Source organism: Halichoeres trimaculatus, unplaced genomic scaffold, assembly GCF_033239565.1.
Source record: "Halichoeres trimaculatus isolate MK-OKI-2021-1 unplaced genomic scaffold, fHalTri1.1 fHalTri1_scaffold_22, whole genome shotgun sequence".
NCBI classification, from domain to species: Eukaryota; Metazoa; Chordata; class Actinopteri; order Labriformes; family Labridae; genus Halichoeres; species Halichoeres trimaculatus.
In genome coordinates this window covers 22,425,778-22,443,965 of record NW_027437200.1, presented here as the reverse complement: position 1 = coordinate 22,443,965, position 18,188 = coordinate 22,425,778, and the positions used below count along the sequence as shown (strand labels likewise).

Here is an 18,188-nt window from a genome sequence, read left to right as displayed (position 1 = left end):
TTCCAATTCATCTGTTGTCCCCAAGTTTTCAGGATGTAAGAGTAAAGAACAGCATCAAATTTGGAATTGTAGGACTTAACGCACTGTCGATGCTTTGTCCTAAAAAAAGATGAAAGTTAGACTCATTCCCTCACAGGTCCAGGGTTTCAGCTCTTTGTTTGTCACTTGGGTGAATTAATTCATCCTCGTGCTGTCCATTCACAGCAGGCCGGTGTGTACTCGCCTATACACTAGCGGGTCCCCCCTCCCTCCCTGCAGGCGGACATGGCACAGCCTCACAGAGATGCACCGACATTACACATTCACTGCACAGTGCAGTGGCCAACGCAAAACTGCAGGGAGCCAAGTGCTCAAGAAAAGAGCCCTGTTTTTTGAAACGTCTTTGATTTGTAAATACCTCTGTCCTAGTGCGACAACTTCCCGGCTTGTATCTTATAACCATCAAACATTTACATGAGAAAGTTGACAAAGGCTGAAACAGCGGAGGAGGCCTCGCAACAAAGAGGGCCATTTATGTGGTACAGTGAGGGAGAGACTGGGAGAGGGAGGGTAGGAGGAGAAGCTGGGAGGAGAGTTGAATTAATGAATTAAAAATGTCGTGAAACAGCAGCTGGGGGAATAGTTTTGGGTTTATATAGAGAGGCGTTCAGGGGGGGTCCTGGAGGAGTGGACATCGCAGGCTTCTTTAACTTCTCTCAGCCGGAGAACTCAAACAGGGATCCCTCTCTGCTCTGAGGAAGAAGAGCAAACTGTGCTCATCTGATTACATAATGACCCAGTAACAGAGAGCCAGAACCGGTACTGCCAGTACCAGTGTGCTGGGAGACACTGTCGGACCGCCGGCCTCTCTCCTCGCCATTTTTCAGGTTTTTGTCCTGAGATTTTTTTCCTCTTTTTAAAAACCTGGGAATGAAGATGGCGTAGAAGGACAGCGAGACAGAACAATGCAAACAATGTGATGTCAAAGTGTGAGGGGGTTTTAAAACATGCTGTCAATAACTGCGCGTTGTTCAACTCTGTGAAGTTTCACCGTTTTTTTACCGTTTTTAGAAAAAGTTTTACGGTCTCCTTCTTTCTCACATGTGTGCGTGGCAGTTAAGTTAGTAAAATCTTCAAGTTGTCAATCTGGGGTCAAAGTGAACTTCAGGTTTAAGTCAACAAAAAGGTAAGTGACACACAAACACCATGAAATCAGTCTTTTCTTCTTTACATCTTGTTGTTTTGCGCTCTTTTGCTTAGATTTTACTTGAATCATTCAAGGCCAATCAAGCAACGTACTGGGTTACATTGCTTTGTTTTGCCTTTTTCTTCAAGGTTTCACGTTGCATCTTCACAAATGTTATATTTCTTACAGTACAGGATTTTTCGCAATCCTTGAACATTTCAAAATTCAAGAAGTCCTCAAATAGAGCATGTGCAACTTGACTTTTCACTTGAGGTCAACATTCAAACTAGTTGGTCTGCTTCACGTAATTTGTTGTGTTTGTGATAGTGGTAAAGGTGAAGGTTACAGTATAAAATTTCAACTACTTCTGATCATGATAACAATATTTGGCACCAAAATATGAATTGGTGCCATCTGTTTGGAAAAGAAACCACAAATTCTTTGTGATCTGTCAAATTAAGTGTAAGAGTTTTGCAGTGACAGAAAATCTTGGAAAATCACCCGAGCCTTAGTCCCAGTCAGATAAAGTGCATCAGGGCTGATAAAGTAAGCTGTACAGTACAGTACTGTACTACTCTGATTCCACTACAAACAGGTGTTAGGTCCACAGAGTCTTGGCTCGGAAACTTTCCGTCAAAACAAATCACATCGTCTCATTCAGGAACCCTCATCAACACCTCAGCGGTAGTAAACGCAGTCAGATTTACAGCAGAGAGACAGACGTTTGGCGTCTTCTAACTTGGAAGAAGATGGTAAAAGTGACTGTAGAATTACAGCCTAGTTACCAAGAGCGGCTCTGCCTGCTTACTTTGTTTAATTCAGGTCAATGTCGTAACTCTTCAGTGACAAATTCTGGGCTGGGGAAGTGAAGGCAAGTGGCAGACAACAGCGGGACGGCGACTGAGACGAATCAGTGTGGACTCTGGTCAAATGTACTTCCTGATGTTAAAACTTGGGTTTGGTAGATGATGAAACAACCAAAATGCAATCTATCCTTCTTCGGCACTTTTGTCCCTTTTTCTTTTTGTCAGTCAGGCTCCAGTGTCCACCATTACTACAAAATTAATCTGAGAATTACTTTGTAGTGTCATCAAAGGGACTAGTTCATCTCATCTCTTGACTTTTTAGTCTTTTTTTGTTGAATATAAGTCAATTTATAACATCCCTGGTTTTAAGCTAGCTTTCATCACAGGTTGCTATTTCCCATGACTGCACATTTGTGGTTTGTATCTGTTAATAAGATCCCCATGCTTGTGTCTGCTTTTGACTTAAGGAAACATAGAGTAGTATAGCTATTTTTGGATAGCTAGCTTTAGCAACAGGTATTTCAATGACTACTGGATTAGAAGTGAAGTCAAAGAGAGGCTAAAGAAAAGCTCTCTGTTACTCTGACCACAGAGCTGTCATTTGCTGTAAATATAAAGACGTAGGGACCAAACAGCAGGTCATTTGAATGGCATAGTGCTTGATTTGGCTCCCCTCAGTTTGTGGCTCCAACGTCTTGTGTTGGCTAAGCAGATGCCCTCCTGGCATGAGCTGTGTTGATGTTTAGACATCCTTTCAGCCCAGTGTGGAGGCTGCTGTGGTGTGGATACTACTCACAGCCATTCACAGTTTGTTGTATTGAGTCTTTTCAGCCAAGTGTACAGGCTGCAGGGACTTCTTTATGGCAGTGGACACTGGACAGGGAGGACTGGTTAGAGGGGATTACTCTCTCCTCTGGAATACTAATGACCGTCTTTTGTCACAGATCTATTTCCTCCACTTTCACCCAAAGTCCCCCTTCCTCTCTCCTTCACCATCCATTTCTCTCCCTCTTCCTTTTTCACTCCTTTTGTCACCCGAAACCAATTATTCCCCCAATCTCTGCCCCCTCAAAATGTCAAGCGTTGCATACTCACACAGCATCAAACGCAGTTGCAAACACACACACACTTTACGCTCCGTACCGCTCTCCTCTGCCTGTCTAACTTGCTCTCTTTTTTTCACTCACTCGCTCATCCAGTCGTATTTTTCAATGGTGGCTTTTGTCCCTTTCATCTCCTGGAAAACAAAGGATTCTTGTGCACACGGGACAGAGGGAAGGAGAGGGATGGTGAGCCGGACGGAGAGGAAGAGATCTCTAACCTTGAGTGTGGTTGTCCGATGAATGGGGAAAGTCATTTTAGAAGAGGGAGAGTCACTGCCAGCTAAACTCTTCACAAACATTATTTTGGTTACGCCAGTACTCACAAAACTTAGCTGTGACGTCTCAATCTAAGTGTTGAAAAACATATAAGATCTCAACTGGACTCAAAATTTATTTATAAAGGATATGCAAAACAAAGCTGACCAAAGAGCTAATGACCATTTCCTTTAGGGACCCAAGGCTCCTGACAAAAATTTTGGCACTGTTGACGTAGAGTCTAAAATCCCTTAAACCGCTGTTCTGGTTGATTTGAAACAGCCTCCAAAGCACTATTCCGCTGTCAGTTATACAAATAAGGAAATGCCCATCAATACTCAGAGACACAAAGTCTGAACAAGTGCACATTCAAGTCCAAAGACCCACAGCTTTGGAAATCCAATCACCTCTTCTGTTCACCTATTTCACAGCCACGCTAATCAATTTCTTTGTGCTTACAATGATTAAAGCCCTCAAAGAAGAGTATCAAACAGTGTCCAAGTTGCCTTTTGGGATCACCAAAGTTGTCTTAATCTGCAGATCATTTAAGTGGAAGGTAGTGAGCGTTTCAGCTTCATTGATGCAGTTGTTTTGGTTTTACAGACTTGATTTGATCGAGTTGACCTGTACCTTGCTCACCGAACCCACTTTAAAAAATACATCATCACCAAGACAGAGTAGGCTAGCTGTTCGCTAGTATAGTGGTGAACAAAATACATCTGTCCCCTACAAGCTGGTGGAGACAAAACGCTTAAAGTGGATAAAATATCTGAGAAAGGAAAAGATGAGTGCAATCTCAGTCATGTCACCAACTGGTTTCAGAAAAGTATTGCAAGCCAAACAAAGTGGTCACCACTGAAACAGGAAATGGGAGGGAGCTGAGGAAGGCATTAAGGCCTTCAGGCAAAAACTACAATTTTACAGCTGTGAGTAAACAGATGCAGTCAGTGACATCACTCATTTGTTTCCAATGGTGAGTTTTGAAGCCTATTTTTGCAGACAGCTACGGAGTGCACGCAAGCCAGTCAAGTCAGCCAAACAAAACAAAAAGCGGGCACTTGCAGTTTTAAGCATTCCTGCAAGGGATTTATTTTTTCATAGCCACAGGTTGCATTGAAACAAGTGGCAACCTCCAGTCTAAAAATAGGAGGCAATGTGGAAGTGCTAAATATAGAGGTCGACCGATATGGGTTTTTTGGGGGCCGATGCCGATGCAGATGCTTTCCAAATTTGGGTAGCCGATGCCGATATGCATAGCCGAATTTTCCAATTTGATATTCAGGCCGTTTGTTAAATAAATATATATTTATCACATTTTTGTGAAACGCAGCAATTTCTGAGCAACTAAAAGAAATCTATTACAAGTCGTGTCCAGTCCTCTGAACATTTATTCAGCTTTCAAAACAATGAAATATTTTGTCTGAGTAAACGCACAATGTAACAAGCAGTAGCAAACATTCACACTCTTCTTAAAATGTCAAAAAAGAAATTTAAACTTATTAATATAATTTGAACAAAAGTATGTAATGTATCCAAGTGGTTACACAAGTTTGAGGTGCTCATATTTTTTGTGCCTGATCAAAAATTGCGTCATTTTATACAACGGATCAAAAATCGGCTTTTTAAAAGAAAATACGGCCGATGGCCGATAGAGACAAATGTCCAAATATCGGCCCGAATTATCTGCTGGCCGATATATCGGTCTACCTCCAGCTAAATACTGCAAGTGCCCACTTGAGGCAGGCCCCAGAAATACCACAAACCACTAACACCCCCCCCCTCCCAAAAAAATAAAAAAATAAAAAAAAGTGTTTACAGCCTGGTACAAATATGTCAAGAAAATATGTTTGCCAAATCAGAGACACAGCTCACCTGATTGACAGGTAAGCACCCTAAAGCTGCTACTGTGAAGGCTCAAGCCCACCCCCATATCCAATGTGGCTCCTGCCGACAATTTGCTTTAAAACTCAGTTTCAGAAACAGACAGGAGATGCCACAAACACTATGTGTTTAACCCGTGACCACTGTAGTCTATTTATATGGATCATAACTAATTGGATAAACCTTATCATCAGAGTTTTTTTGGGGCGTTTCTTGGCTTTTGGGACCTATTGCTGCCTTTTTGGCACCTGCACTGCATGTGTCATTTTCAACACGTTTATAAGAATGATAAATGGGCTTGTATTTATAAGCACCTGACACTGCAGCATGTGACAGCAGGAGCTGGGATCAAGCCTCGGGCCTTCAAATTGAGAGACAATGGCTTTACCACTGAACCACAGCTGCTCTGTATGTCAAAGCGCTTGATACTTTCATGACAAAAAGTTGAATCTGCGCTGGATAGATAGATTCATATATGAGGAAAAGTCTATATATGGAGATGAATAAATGTAGAGTTAACTTTTGAGTTTATCATAGCATCTGTTGACATAAAACAAAAGCTAACCTCAGGCAAAACTTAAACATTAGTTGTCTTGTATGCAGTGGACAGCTGCTACATGTCGTGTGTCAGGTCATTACTTTGTAAACCACACATTCCTTTGGACAATAACTGATGTTGTATTGCATTCAAACTGTTCAAAAAGTCTACATGTTCAATACATGCGTGTGTGTTTACTGTATGTGTAGGCAGGAGCCCTGCAGGGTTCAGAGTTCAGCTGGAGATGGACACGGCCAATCACATGGGCCTCCTCTTGATCCCGCCTCCCTCCCCTCTCTCTCCCCCTCCACATCTTAGTATTCAGAGCACAGACATCAACAACAGATCTCTATTCATTCACTCAGTGTGAGCTCCAGCGTGGAGGGAGGAGAGAGAAGGGTCAGAAAGGACAGGAAAGGACAGAGCATATCAGATCGCCCTGGTTTCTCTGGCTTTTGTTTGTGTTGTTTTGTTTTTGGTTTTGTTATATTCGCTCCGGAAAGCAGAGGCAGTTTGAGACAAAAGGGCCCATTTAGCTGACAGTGAGTGAGAGTGAGAAAACGAGGGATGTGGAGAAAGGGAGACTACAGCACAGTGGAGGCTGAAACTGTTGAGAGTGTACTAGAGGCAAAACCATATAGTGACAATAGGTGTCCATGGCACCCAAGGGTGGATTGGGGGCTACTTACAGGATACAAAGCTAACACTTTGACACCCCCATTCCATCACATTACACCATCATTGTCTGGTACTCGTGACACTTCTCAATTGACAAAAGGCACGCTCAAGCACTGAGCGAGGATGTTGAAGCACTTGCAAGTGCACCATCACTCGTTCAAGTTAGTCATACATGATGGATGGTTGACAAATGAGCCTGGTCACTCAACTTGTGGATACGGTTCTTGGTTTCACTTTAAAAACGGTAAAAAAAGATTTGATGAGTTTGATGCCATGGCCTCCAGGGTTGCTTAAACGCGACTCAACTTTGGTCCCCGGTGTCTGTGATATACCATTGGCCAATTTGATGACCCTATAGGTTCGGTCATATGCCCGCAGATGGTAGCTTTGCACCGTTGGCTCCTCAGCCAGGGAATCACAGTACAACAGTGCTCTCTGGTCGGGCCACCTGTTACATGGCAGGGTCCCCTATCAACTGTGTATCCTCCTTGCATTAGATGTCATAGAAGATTGTTTCGGATGTTCGTCTATCATCCCTCTTCACTTCTGTTCAACTCTTGGTTGCGTGTGCTGCACGCTCTGTATGTGTGTCAGCGCTGTGTGTGCTCCCTCTTGGCGAAGCAGAGAAATAAAACTACCAAACTACTGGTAACACATTCACGAAAAAAAACAAAAACCGTTTTATACTGTGTTACCATCACAATCTTAAAAAGTACCGTGATATTCCTTTTTTTTGGCCATACTGCCCAGCCATAATGGTAGGAATTTGTTAGATGTCACTCTGAATCCCTAACATTACAACAAATAATGCGGATACCTTTTGGAAGAAAGCTGCATCTTCCTTCAAGTAGACTTCCAACACATTGCACTTGTATCTAATTTGTGGTTCTGTAGTGGTCCAATTTGTCTTTTAACTATGATTTGTGCTAATCTGTCCAGTCTACGTAGAGCTTAAGAGCCTGTACAAGCATAGGCTGATCAGAACAGTAAAGAGTGGTTGGGTGGAGATCACAGACTTGAGATATCAGAGTAGTTCTTGGTCTTGGTTTTCACGTGGAGCCACCAGTGTCCTCTCATCTTGATTCATTCACTGTCTCGTGCAACCAACACGTGAATGAGCCTTCACTGTCAGGCTTTTAATGTGAAAGAGCAGCTGTGCCTTCATGCTGAAAGAGGACTTTTATTTTGACAAGGCCAGCTGCGTCCAGTGAAAGGAGTGAAGGGGCTTTAATGGACCACTGTGGACAGCCAGAACACTGTCAAGTTGAAAAAATGTACCTCTAATCCCCTTCTTCTCCTCCTGAATGTTCCACCACGTCGTTTTTCTCATTCATGTGGTTATAAAATGTATCCTCTTTTATGCTTTTCATGCATCCTGCATCCTTTCATTTGACTCACCTGCAGTTCATTTGATTTCACATCCCATCTCCTTTATCCTTTCTTCTTACCTCCTGCTGTTTCCTCTTTCCGTCTCCAACCCCCTATAGCACCAGCCATGACCTCAGCCACCCCGCCGTCCTCTGAAGGCTCCTCCCCTCAGAAGGTTTGCCACTCCCAGACGCAGACTGACATCACCAAGCCCCTGCTGGGCTCCACAGGGGGGACTGTAGGTGCTGGTGCAGGAGCTGGAGGAAAAGAAGCTGGAGGGCCAAACGCTCTTCGAAGGAGGCGCAGAGTCCTCTCAAAAGACGGACGAAGCAATGTACGCATCGAGCATGTTAGCGGGCTTGGAGCGCTGTACCTCCGAGACCTCTGGACAACTTTCCTGGACATGCAATGGCGCTACAAGTTCTTTCTCTTTTCTGCCACTTTTGCTGGGACCTGGTTCGTGTTTGGAGTGCTTTGGTACCTTGTGGCTATGGTGCATGGAGATCTGCTGGGTAAGACGGGAGTTGGTGAGCTGCACTGCGCAGAGTAGTAATTTCACAATCAGCAACTTACCAAATCAGATTGGTCCTGGTGACATACCCTTAAGTTTTAAGCACCCAAAGCAATCCCAAAATTTGTTCCCTGGTCATACAGATTCATGGTCCCAAGAGTATAAAATTATACAAGCACCGGTTATCCTTTGATCACTTTTCCATTAAAACTATTGGATAGCTTGCAAAAATTGTACCCAAGACAAATCACTTGATGCTTTGTTCTGTCACCCTTCATTTGGCACCACTGTCACTGTCAAAACATTGTTGGCCTTGGGGTTTGAGTGAGTCCAATGTGCAGAGGCTGTGGTTTTTGTCGTAGCAGTTGCTAGCTTAGCCCTTATCTATGACCATTTTTGAATATCTTCCTCCACTCTCCTCTCTCCATATTTCCTGCCTCTTTTGGCTTTCCTATTTAGTAAAGGCCACAAAATATCTTTTGGATAACTCTTCCAATGACCATACACCTGACCTTACATCTGACCTAATTCTATTGCCGGCCCTATTTCACCACAAGACCAAAGAACTAAAAGGGTAATTAAATTTAACCTTGTTTTTTGACTTGCTGTGATAAAATAACTTATTTTCTTCCTCCAGAGTTCGACCCCCCCTCGAACCACACCCCATGTGTTATGGAGGTGAAGACCCTCACGGGAGCCTTCCTCTTCTCCCTGGAGTCCCAAACCACCATTGGTTACGGTTTCCGGTGTATCACTGAGGAGTGTCCTGTCGCGATTGTACTGCTCATTTTCCAGCTGGTTATCACCATGGTGATGGAGATTTTCATCACTGGAACCTTTCTTGCTAAGGTAGTTAGATGAAGTTTGTCATTTGGAGCAAGCCAAAAAAAGGCAAAATAGAATTCTCTAGAAGCTGAGTAAAATCTGGACAAGTCAAATGTACAAAGTTTCTCAGTTCAGTCTTTAAACCTGCTCACCTCAAGTTTGTCTCTGGCTTTGTGATAACGCATAAACACTTTCAACAATAAACTTCTAAGTTATCAGTCACACTTTTAGATTAGCACCATACTGATAGTAGGAGTCGGTCAAAAACAAGGTTACGACAGTTATTTATAGTTCCTCTTTACGTAAAGTCAAACAACCTTCCCAGAAAGAGGCTGAAGATAAGCCAAGTAGATAATTGCTGTGATGTGATAAGGGTTGGTGCAGGTTCATAGTGACAGGAAGGATCACACATCCTGTTATATCAAGGCTTTAACATGATTTTCTCCATTTTTAGGTAGCTCGTCCCAAGAAGAGAGGAGAGACGGTGAAGTTCAGTCAACATGCTGTTGTGTCTAATCACGAGGGTCGACCATGCCTCATGATCAGAGTGGCCAACATGCGCAAAAGCCTGCTGCTAGGATGCCAGGTATGCAGATCACTTTTAGGAATCTGTTTCCAATTTTGTAGCTGATGGTAACATTTGAGTATTTCCCATCCATTCAGTCATTGTGGCCGGTTGATAATTGTTCAGGAAAATGTTAACATCTATCTTAGTGTCTGGGCATGTCCGTTACTGCTACTTTTAAGGACACATCACCTTTGATAGGGATATTGGCCATTGCAGGTATTAAACCTGGGGCCTTTTGGTTACAGGATGCCTTCTGCAACCTCTTGGCTTCATTTACTGACTCCATCTTGGCTCCCAGGTGACGGGGAAGTTGCTTCAGACGTCCTTGACAAAGGAGGGCGAGACGGTGAGGCTGGACCAGCGCAACGTGCCTTTCCAGGTGGACACGTCCAGCGACAGCCCCTTCCTCATCATCCCCCTGACTTTCTACCACACCATTGATGAAAACAGCCCCCTCAGGGCCTGGGCAGCGAAAGGTATATCATAGCCTTCATGTTGCTTTAATTGGAAAATCTGTTTGACGAACATCATAGTACATAAAAAGAAAGGGCAGACCTACACCTATCTATCAGGGTAAAACTCAGAAATTTTAAAACACTGGGTTTGGACATGTCAAATTTAACCAAGTAGGCAAAGGAATTTCAAAGAACCATATGTAGGACCCAGCATTAAAAACTGTCTCACAGAACATAGCCCATGATAAACAGGCATTGGGTCAGCTGATGGCGCATTTCTTTTGCCCATAGAGTCTACGGACCTCGTCCGTTCTCTTTCAAGAGATCATGTCACGCACTTTTACATCGTTATTCTGTGATATCGTGATATATGAATAAGATCTTTCTTCAAGCAATTCAGACCTCATTTTTGTCTTTTGATAGCATGAAATAGAGATTTGCCAGGTGATCGTGGCTGAAACAAAAACATCAAATTCAGTCACCGGAGAAGCAGTTGGAGGAATTTGACGTCCCTTTTTGATTGAATGGGATTATTTTCTCAATTTCATGAGTGAATTCTTCACTCTTATTTCCAAATCAAGCTAAAATTTCATACTCAGAGTTAATCAGTTTGTTATAACAGTTCAGTATTGTTTTCAGGATCAATACGTCCTGAGAATAACTGTATATACAGTACACTCTGTAAGTATGTGTCTGTAGGTGTGCTGGTATTTACGGTCATGTGCTGCGTGCTTGGCGGCCTCTAACTGTCCAGAGTTGGGTTGGTTTGGCACTGAAGGAGAGGGTTTCATTCTGGCTGGAATGTGTGTGAGAGAGATGCTCAGAGACACCCCTCATTAGAGCACAATGCGGTACAGTCTGGGGTGCTGACACGAAGCCCGCGCAGATCCACTTACAGCAGCAGTGGAGGTCTCAAAGGCATCAGCGGACAGACGGACGGACTCTGATCGCCGCGTTATTTACACTCGTAAATCTTTCGAGTAGATTTCTTAATTTGTGTCCCTCGGATATTTTTAATCTTCCCCTCAGCACAACGCTTTCTTTTTGTCTTTGACTTTCTGAGCTGAGCTTTGAACTCCAGTCATTTGGAGGTTTGCATTACAGCTCACGTTGATTCTTTATCGGTGGTTTCCTGTCATGCGCTAGAAGAGATTTCCTCGTTGATTAAAAAAAAAGAAAAGGCAGTACACCAGGTTCCTGAGAAGTAGATAACTCAGTTTGAAATCAGTAATACCAATTTTGTTCATTAAAGACATCATGTAAACTTGAAAATAAAGAATCCTTATCCTCATCTCTTTTGGTTTTCAAGCTCTAAGGCTTGATAACTACATGTAAATCCAATAGATGGACAAAGAGTTGGATGTCTGTCCTTTGTGGATGTAAGAGTCACCAGGTCTTGGACATGCTCTCATGACTGAGCACACTATGCTTTCCAGCACTTAATGGCTCTTTAACCAAACTCCTACAACTCCCGCAGAGCTAACTTCATGGTGTCTGATCTGATATAAACACTGAACACAGGCCTAAGGTGCACTCAGTACACTGTGTGAAGGTTGGCTTTATGTGAATCACTGCTTCATAAAGGCAAGATCCTGAGGGGATAGTCTATAGGAGATGTGTCAGACTTGCCAAACTGCAACGTCTGCACCCACTGTTGGAAAACACCACCAATGACTCATTCAAAAACCTTCAATTTCCACTGAAACTTTCTGTGAACTATGACTAACATGCTCGAGGTTCGAAAAGGCACACAGACTTTCCTCATGCTAAGGAAGATCAAATGAGGTTGGCAAGGTTCAAAACTAAAACAAGCAGAATAGAAAGTTATAAACTTGACCACAGTGGCAGGAAGTCATGAAAAACAGTTAAAGGCGACAGGAAAAAAAAGGGCATTACAGGATGGCATGCAGACAATACTCTGTCAAGATGAGTTTTGTTAATGTAAAGTTTTGTGAATGAAAAATTTTCTATCAGAATATAAAATATGTATTGTTTATGTGGCTCAAAAAGAGGGGTTTTGAGCTTTTTTAAGCTTTACTCCGTCTGTACAGTGCCTCCAAACAATCCTTGTATTTCACAAAATGGTTTTCCAAAACCATCATTTCAGCCTCAGCCTGGAACACTGTCTCTTTAAGGCTCCCCACTGCCACTGCACAAACCCCATGCCCTCTGATTGGCCAGAGCTTTGGAGGCCTGTCAGGGGCAAAGCTGGAGGCAAACCTTGGTGTTTGAGGCCCACCCCTTTAACATGCCATGAACCAGTTACAAGGTCCTTATGTGTTTATGTCATCATTTCACGACAGATTTGGGCAATGCTTTGCCCATCATTGTCAGTTTATATCCATGTTTTGATGAGGTAAAGTATAGTACCCCCTCTTTAAACTCTAGCATGCTAGGGGTAAATCATAAACCTTAAAAAATGACTCCTCTAATTACTGGTAGCCATGCAACCGTAGTAGATGCATACAAAAAATGAAGTGTCAGCTACATGCTATTGGCTGTGCAATTCTTGCTACATGCAAATATTGTTAGGCTAACATGAGACTGTAAACTGAGCACAAATTTCAGCTGGTAAATAGTCTAGCATGCACACTGTGTGAACTGAATGGGAGGGATACAAATTAGCAAGCTAGCAAAGCATTGATAGTTTCAGTTTAGCATGCATCTGTGGTTGTGCAACAAGTTGTTTACTTCACGGTGTGCACCGTTTTGCAAGCTTGCTTTTTATTTGCAAGGAAAAAACCACAAGGAACTGCAGTGCAGCATGACTCGTGCTTCATACAAGCAGTTTTAGTATGCCAGTGTCTTGTAATTGGAACAATGTGACATGAATGTATGTATGACTATCAGTAGGCACCCTGAGCTATGAGTAAAAAAGTGACTGCTAAAGCCTGTTCCACATTTTATCCATTCAGCAGAGATCAAGGTGTTTCATTCATTGATACATTTTTGAGCCTTTAGCTAGTGCTGAAAGAGAAGTTGGTATAACATATTTTTTAAGATTTAATCCTGTGTAAATCTTGAATGTCTTTTTGAAATTTCATGCCAAAACTTGCAGTCACTGACAAGATGTTCTGCTGCTCAGGATGCGAGTAGAGATCACTTCATGTATGAATATCCTTTTGTTCCGCCCATGAAAGGCATATGACATAAAGAACCCCCCAAAGCCTGTCATGGTGTGTACATTTGGTTGCGAAACCTGGTGTTTTTTACTCCAATGGGAGCATCATTGGGTCTGGGTTAGAGGAAGGACTGTTTAGACAGATGACCGAGTCTGCATTCTGAGTGAGGCCTGTTGTTACAGGTGTGTGTTTGTTTGAGCGCATATATCCGCTAGCGTGTCTCTTGTGTGAATGAGCGAAGAGCGGATTCTGCTTAAAAATGTGTCAAATATTTATCAATGGATCGCTTCTGACATTCTCTGTCTGTGTTTTCAACTTTCAGAAATGAGTTGTGTTTTTGTTTGTGTCTGTGTCAGATCCGGTCGAGTGTTTGTTGAAACAGTGTGTAAGTGGGTGTTTTTGTGTTTTGGAAATTACAGGATGTGTGTGTGTGTGTGTGTGTGTGTTTCTTTTTGTCTGTCTTTTCTTACTCACATTGATGACTTTCTTTTAACTGAATGAAACCATCCTTTGTCTCTTGGTTGTCTTATGATAAGCGATGATATGTTCAGTTTCTCTGCGCTACAGTGTCACGATAGATACATAGAAAGAAAGATGTATAGTCTGCTTTTACCAAGGAAAATGTTCTCCATTAGGGGGCGATATGGGCAAAATACGGCAGGATTTATTTCATGGCAGGATCTAGACTGGGATTATTTTTCATGGAGACCATGCTGAACTGCAAACAACATTTTAAGCATCAAATATTTCTTGCCCTGCCTTCTGAACTATTTCTTTGCACCATTTCATAATTTTGATCAAGTCATTTGATCTAGTGTTCGCTTGAGGCTGGCTCAGGAAGTACCAGAAGTCACATACACATCAAGTCAAAAAAGGCATTTTCAAAGCAGAAATTAACAAATTAACAGCCGGTTCAAAAAAACGTCTCCTGACTGAGTTGCTAACTATACTATCAGCACACACTGTACAGGGGGGATACTGTATCAGAGGATATTAAGATCACAAGCTCACCCAATCAGAGGCACAGCTCAGGGTCATCTGACTATATAGCCTATAGTTGTACGCGAAGCCCTTGCCACTATCATTTCGACTACGATAGCCGATCTGCTTCATTCTCCATTTCAGAAACAGACGGGTGACGTCTGGGAGACTACATCCATATTTCATACAGTCTATGCTTTGTCTACTTTGGTGAATTTGGCAGCTTGTTATATTTTTTGTACTTGGTTGTAAAGATATTGTTCTGGGCCTGTATGCACTTAGCAATGAAAACGGACCATTTGTGAAGCTAACGATAAAAGAAAATGCATTAGCTGTGTATATGAGTATCTAAGAAACTGCACAAGTTTTTATACCTTTAGGTCTGTCATCAACACGAAATTGCATTTTTACGTCACTAAAAACAATGTTTTCTGGAAACTCTTGCCAAAGTGAAGATTTTGGAAAAACTCCGGTTTCATGGTTTCAAGTATATGCGTGAAAACTGAGTCTTTGGATCTCAAACATCACAGCTGGGTGACGGGGGTTCATTCTGATTGGATGGCACGGGTTTCATGACCAAAAGACACTGCCAAATATGGGTTTGGCATGCTTTGAGCCTAACCTGTTCGCGGATTTTGGTTGTGGGCGGGAATATTTTTAAAAAACCAAAAGGGGGGTATTTGTTTTGAAAGTGCCCAGCTATGTGTGTACAAGGCCTTAATGGTGGCAGAGCCCATCGTTACAAATGTGCTAACAGCAAGATTACTGCACCTATAAGGCTGTTTTAAAGATGGTGGACGTTGTGCCCGTGTGTCACTGTCTAAGACTTAATATGCAAAGAGAAAGAACATTTAGGGATTAAATGAAGCTTTTAGAAAAGTATGACAATGTGGAGATATACAGCAAATTTGGATTAAGGAGACATGGTGCCCAATGCCCAAATGAAATCTGTTGGTCAGGGTTTCGAAGAAAGTTATGATGTTCTGTACCTGCATTGCTTTCATTGTGCAATTAGTTAACTGTCCACTTTTTGGCACTTATGTGTACGGCTAACCCGAGGCTAAATGAGCATTCCATAATGGTACGTTTTGACTAATGGTCCTGTTTGTGTAATGACTGGACGTGCATACAGGCCCTGGCTCTTGGAGATGCTAAAGTTAAATTCTTGTCTCTCCTCAGGCGGTGGATGGACAGACCCAGAGCTGGCCGATTTTGAGCTGCTGGTGATCATGAGCGCCACAGTGGAGCCAACCTCTGCTACCTGCCAGGTTCGGACGTCCTACCTTCCTGATGAAATCCTCTGGGGCTACGAGTTCCCCCCTGTCGTCTCCCTGTCTCCATCGGGGAAATACGTGGCAGATTTCGCCTTTTTCGACAAAGTGGCAAAAACCAAAACCCCACCTCTGTTCAAGCACGCCCTGCCTCCAAGTCCGCCATCCCAGGTGTCCCGCCGCCATGGTAGCAAGGAAGACGGGATGGACCCCGAGAAGATGCGCCTGGAGGAGAGCTACAGAGGGGAGGAGAGGGGGAGAGAACGGGGGCGGATCAGAGACAGCAGCCCTCTGAGTGTTCGTATTAGCAATGTTTGAGGTTGCAGGAAGTTAACTGAGGCAAGATAAACACAGGAAGAAGAGACCTGAGCAGAAAAACACACGCCTGTATACACCCCATGCATGCACCCTAAACTCTGCATCTGAACACCTGGCTGCCTTTTTTATGCAACAACCACAGGCTCTCTGTAACCACAAGCCTGTTGAAGGTGTCTGTAAACAAACTACAAAGGGACAAAGGTACAAACCCAAGCCAACCCAAGATACTGAAGAAGAACTCAACCCTATGTTGACCCCATTATGACCTACATTCAGTTTTAATGTTTGATTTCCTGCAAACACTGGCAAATGTTATCTTTTAAGATTAGGTATGTTTATATTTACACTGAAAGTTGTTACAACTTGAGTTCTGAGCTTTACTTGCAACACAAGAAGAGAGAAAGACAGAATCAAGTCAGAATGTTCTGGTCCCTCTCTTCTTCCTCTTCTTCTTCTGTTTTAAGAAACATGAGCTTGATCATGAACAAACTGACCCGCAGTGCAGCTGAACTTCGGATACAGGTGGCGCTCACTGAATCAAAGTACTGTTTCATTTTTTATCGAATGAAGAACCTCACTGGTTTGGGAAAAATACTGGAACCATTTTTATTTTCTAACAAGGAAGTTAAAGGAATGTATTATATTCACTGTACCTGATAGTTTCTAACCACTCTGTTACTCGATGCTTCAGGACACACTGTGCTCTTTGATACGAATGTCTTTTCTCTCTTATGTGTGTTTCTGATTAACTAGTAATATTACTAAAAGCACTTTAACTTGAAGAAAAGTGGCATTTCACATAAGAGAATAACTGAACTAACTATGAGACCTAATGCACTGTAATAAATGATTAAACCTTGATGTTTGCTTGAAAATAGGTAATTTTGGGAACACTGTTACACCGTTGAAGGTGCTGTGAGGACTTAATGTTTGAATTGAAAGTGTTTTTTTTCTAGGATGAAGACACCGTTTCCCATGAGCACCATCACACACTGTTGTAAATATGTGACTTTTGCCAATGCGTGCATTTGTTTTGGAACTTTCCCAGGATGCAGTGCCACTCAGTGCCTTTAAGATGACGTATGTGTGTTATGTGTGTGAGTGTGTGTTCAGTACCTCTGTACAGTGCATCAAAATATGTTTTCCTACGTTCTTCATTTGTTGAATTGCATTTTCAGTGTACAACTTAGTGATGTCATACACAATGTTTTTAAGTCTGCTTTGCCCGGTTATACTGCTGTGAGTTTTCAGTATCATTCATGCATCAGTTGAGAACATATTCGAGGATACTAACTGCGTGTTTTGATTTTTACCCCACACAGGTCATTCAAATTTTTGTTCTTGCACATGTAAGGCAATAAAATGCTTTGAAAGTAAATTAGAAAATTAAAATTTAATCAAGAAAATTTAAAGTATCCAATTAAAAATCATTAATATATTTTATATCAAATTAGTTATTTTAAATTTGCAACCCCTTTAAGTGAAACCCAGAAACCCAATGCACATTGAAAACATATAAAGTAACCGAAAATTTCTCATTGTCTCCTGAAAAACTGGGTTTATCTGTACTACAGAGCCAACCATAAACTTTATATGGATCAATCATAAACTGTAAGCTCCTTGGTCTAACTTTTGCAGTAAGCACTTTTTAAGTGTTGTATTTAATAAACACCTTATTTACACCATGTTCAAATGTGTCTGCATAAATGATTCTGTCTTGAGTTGTCTGTGAAGATAAGTATGGATACAAGGATGAAAACAACTCATGTCTTTTTACTTAGAGTCATTAAGTTTGTAGTTTCAGCAATGTTTATTTGTCCATCTCACCCACATGAAAGCTGGTCCAGCACATATTTGCCCACCACCAGCTATCAGAGGTAGCCACACAGTGGTCAAAGGGAAATACTGCAGGTGGTTTTTAAATGATCAAAACCAAAATCATTGCTTGGCAAATACTTCCTCCCAGTCTTATGTATTAAAAGATGCACTGTGAGAGATTTGAGTTGAGGCCCAGAGCTACTGCTTGTGTTTACATTTTTAATCCAGAGCAGTCATTTTAAGAACATTCCTCATGTAAGCGACACAAGTTTTCCGTCTCTGTGCCCAACGCTGTAGGACTCTACTTCTGGACGTCAAAACTGCAGGCTCATACAGTGATTTTATTTCCTACCCTTACTTGTGGGGTTGGTTTTAAAGATTATGTATATTTATTAATTTTATTTAAATTATTTTTTTGACTGTCATCTTTCCTCTGGTTTCAGTCTTTTAATGTTTTATTATATTTGGTTCAGTGGTTTAGTTGTGGTGACAAACTTAGAGAGTTATACTTCAACAGTGTTGAAA

At 42.1% G+C, this 18,188-nt stretch overlaps 1 protein-coding gene across 1 annotated transcript; it reads left to right on the top strand.

The window, feature by feature from the left end:
- The first annotated feature begins 542 nt into the window (after window positions 1-542).
- On the top strand, window positions 543-17,348 carry kcnj10a (potassium inwardly rectifying channel subfamily J member 10a). Its single transcript, XM_074662212.1, has 6 exons — window positions 543-1,165; window positions 7,914-8,306; window positions 8,943-9,154; window positions 9,585-9,716; window positions 9,997-10,174; window positions 15,436-17,348. The coding sequence occupies exons 2-6, from the start codon at window positions 7,922-7,924 to the stop codon at window positions 15,843-15,845; spliced, it is 1,317 nt and encodes a 438-aa protein (XP_074518313.1). The 5' UTR covers window positions 543-1,165; window positions 7,914-7,921; the 3' UTR covers window positions 15,846-17,348.
- The last annotated feature ends 840 nt before the right edge of the window (window positions 17,349-18,188 follow it).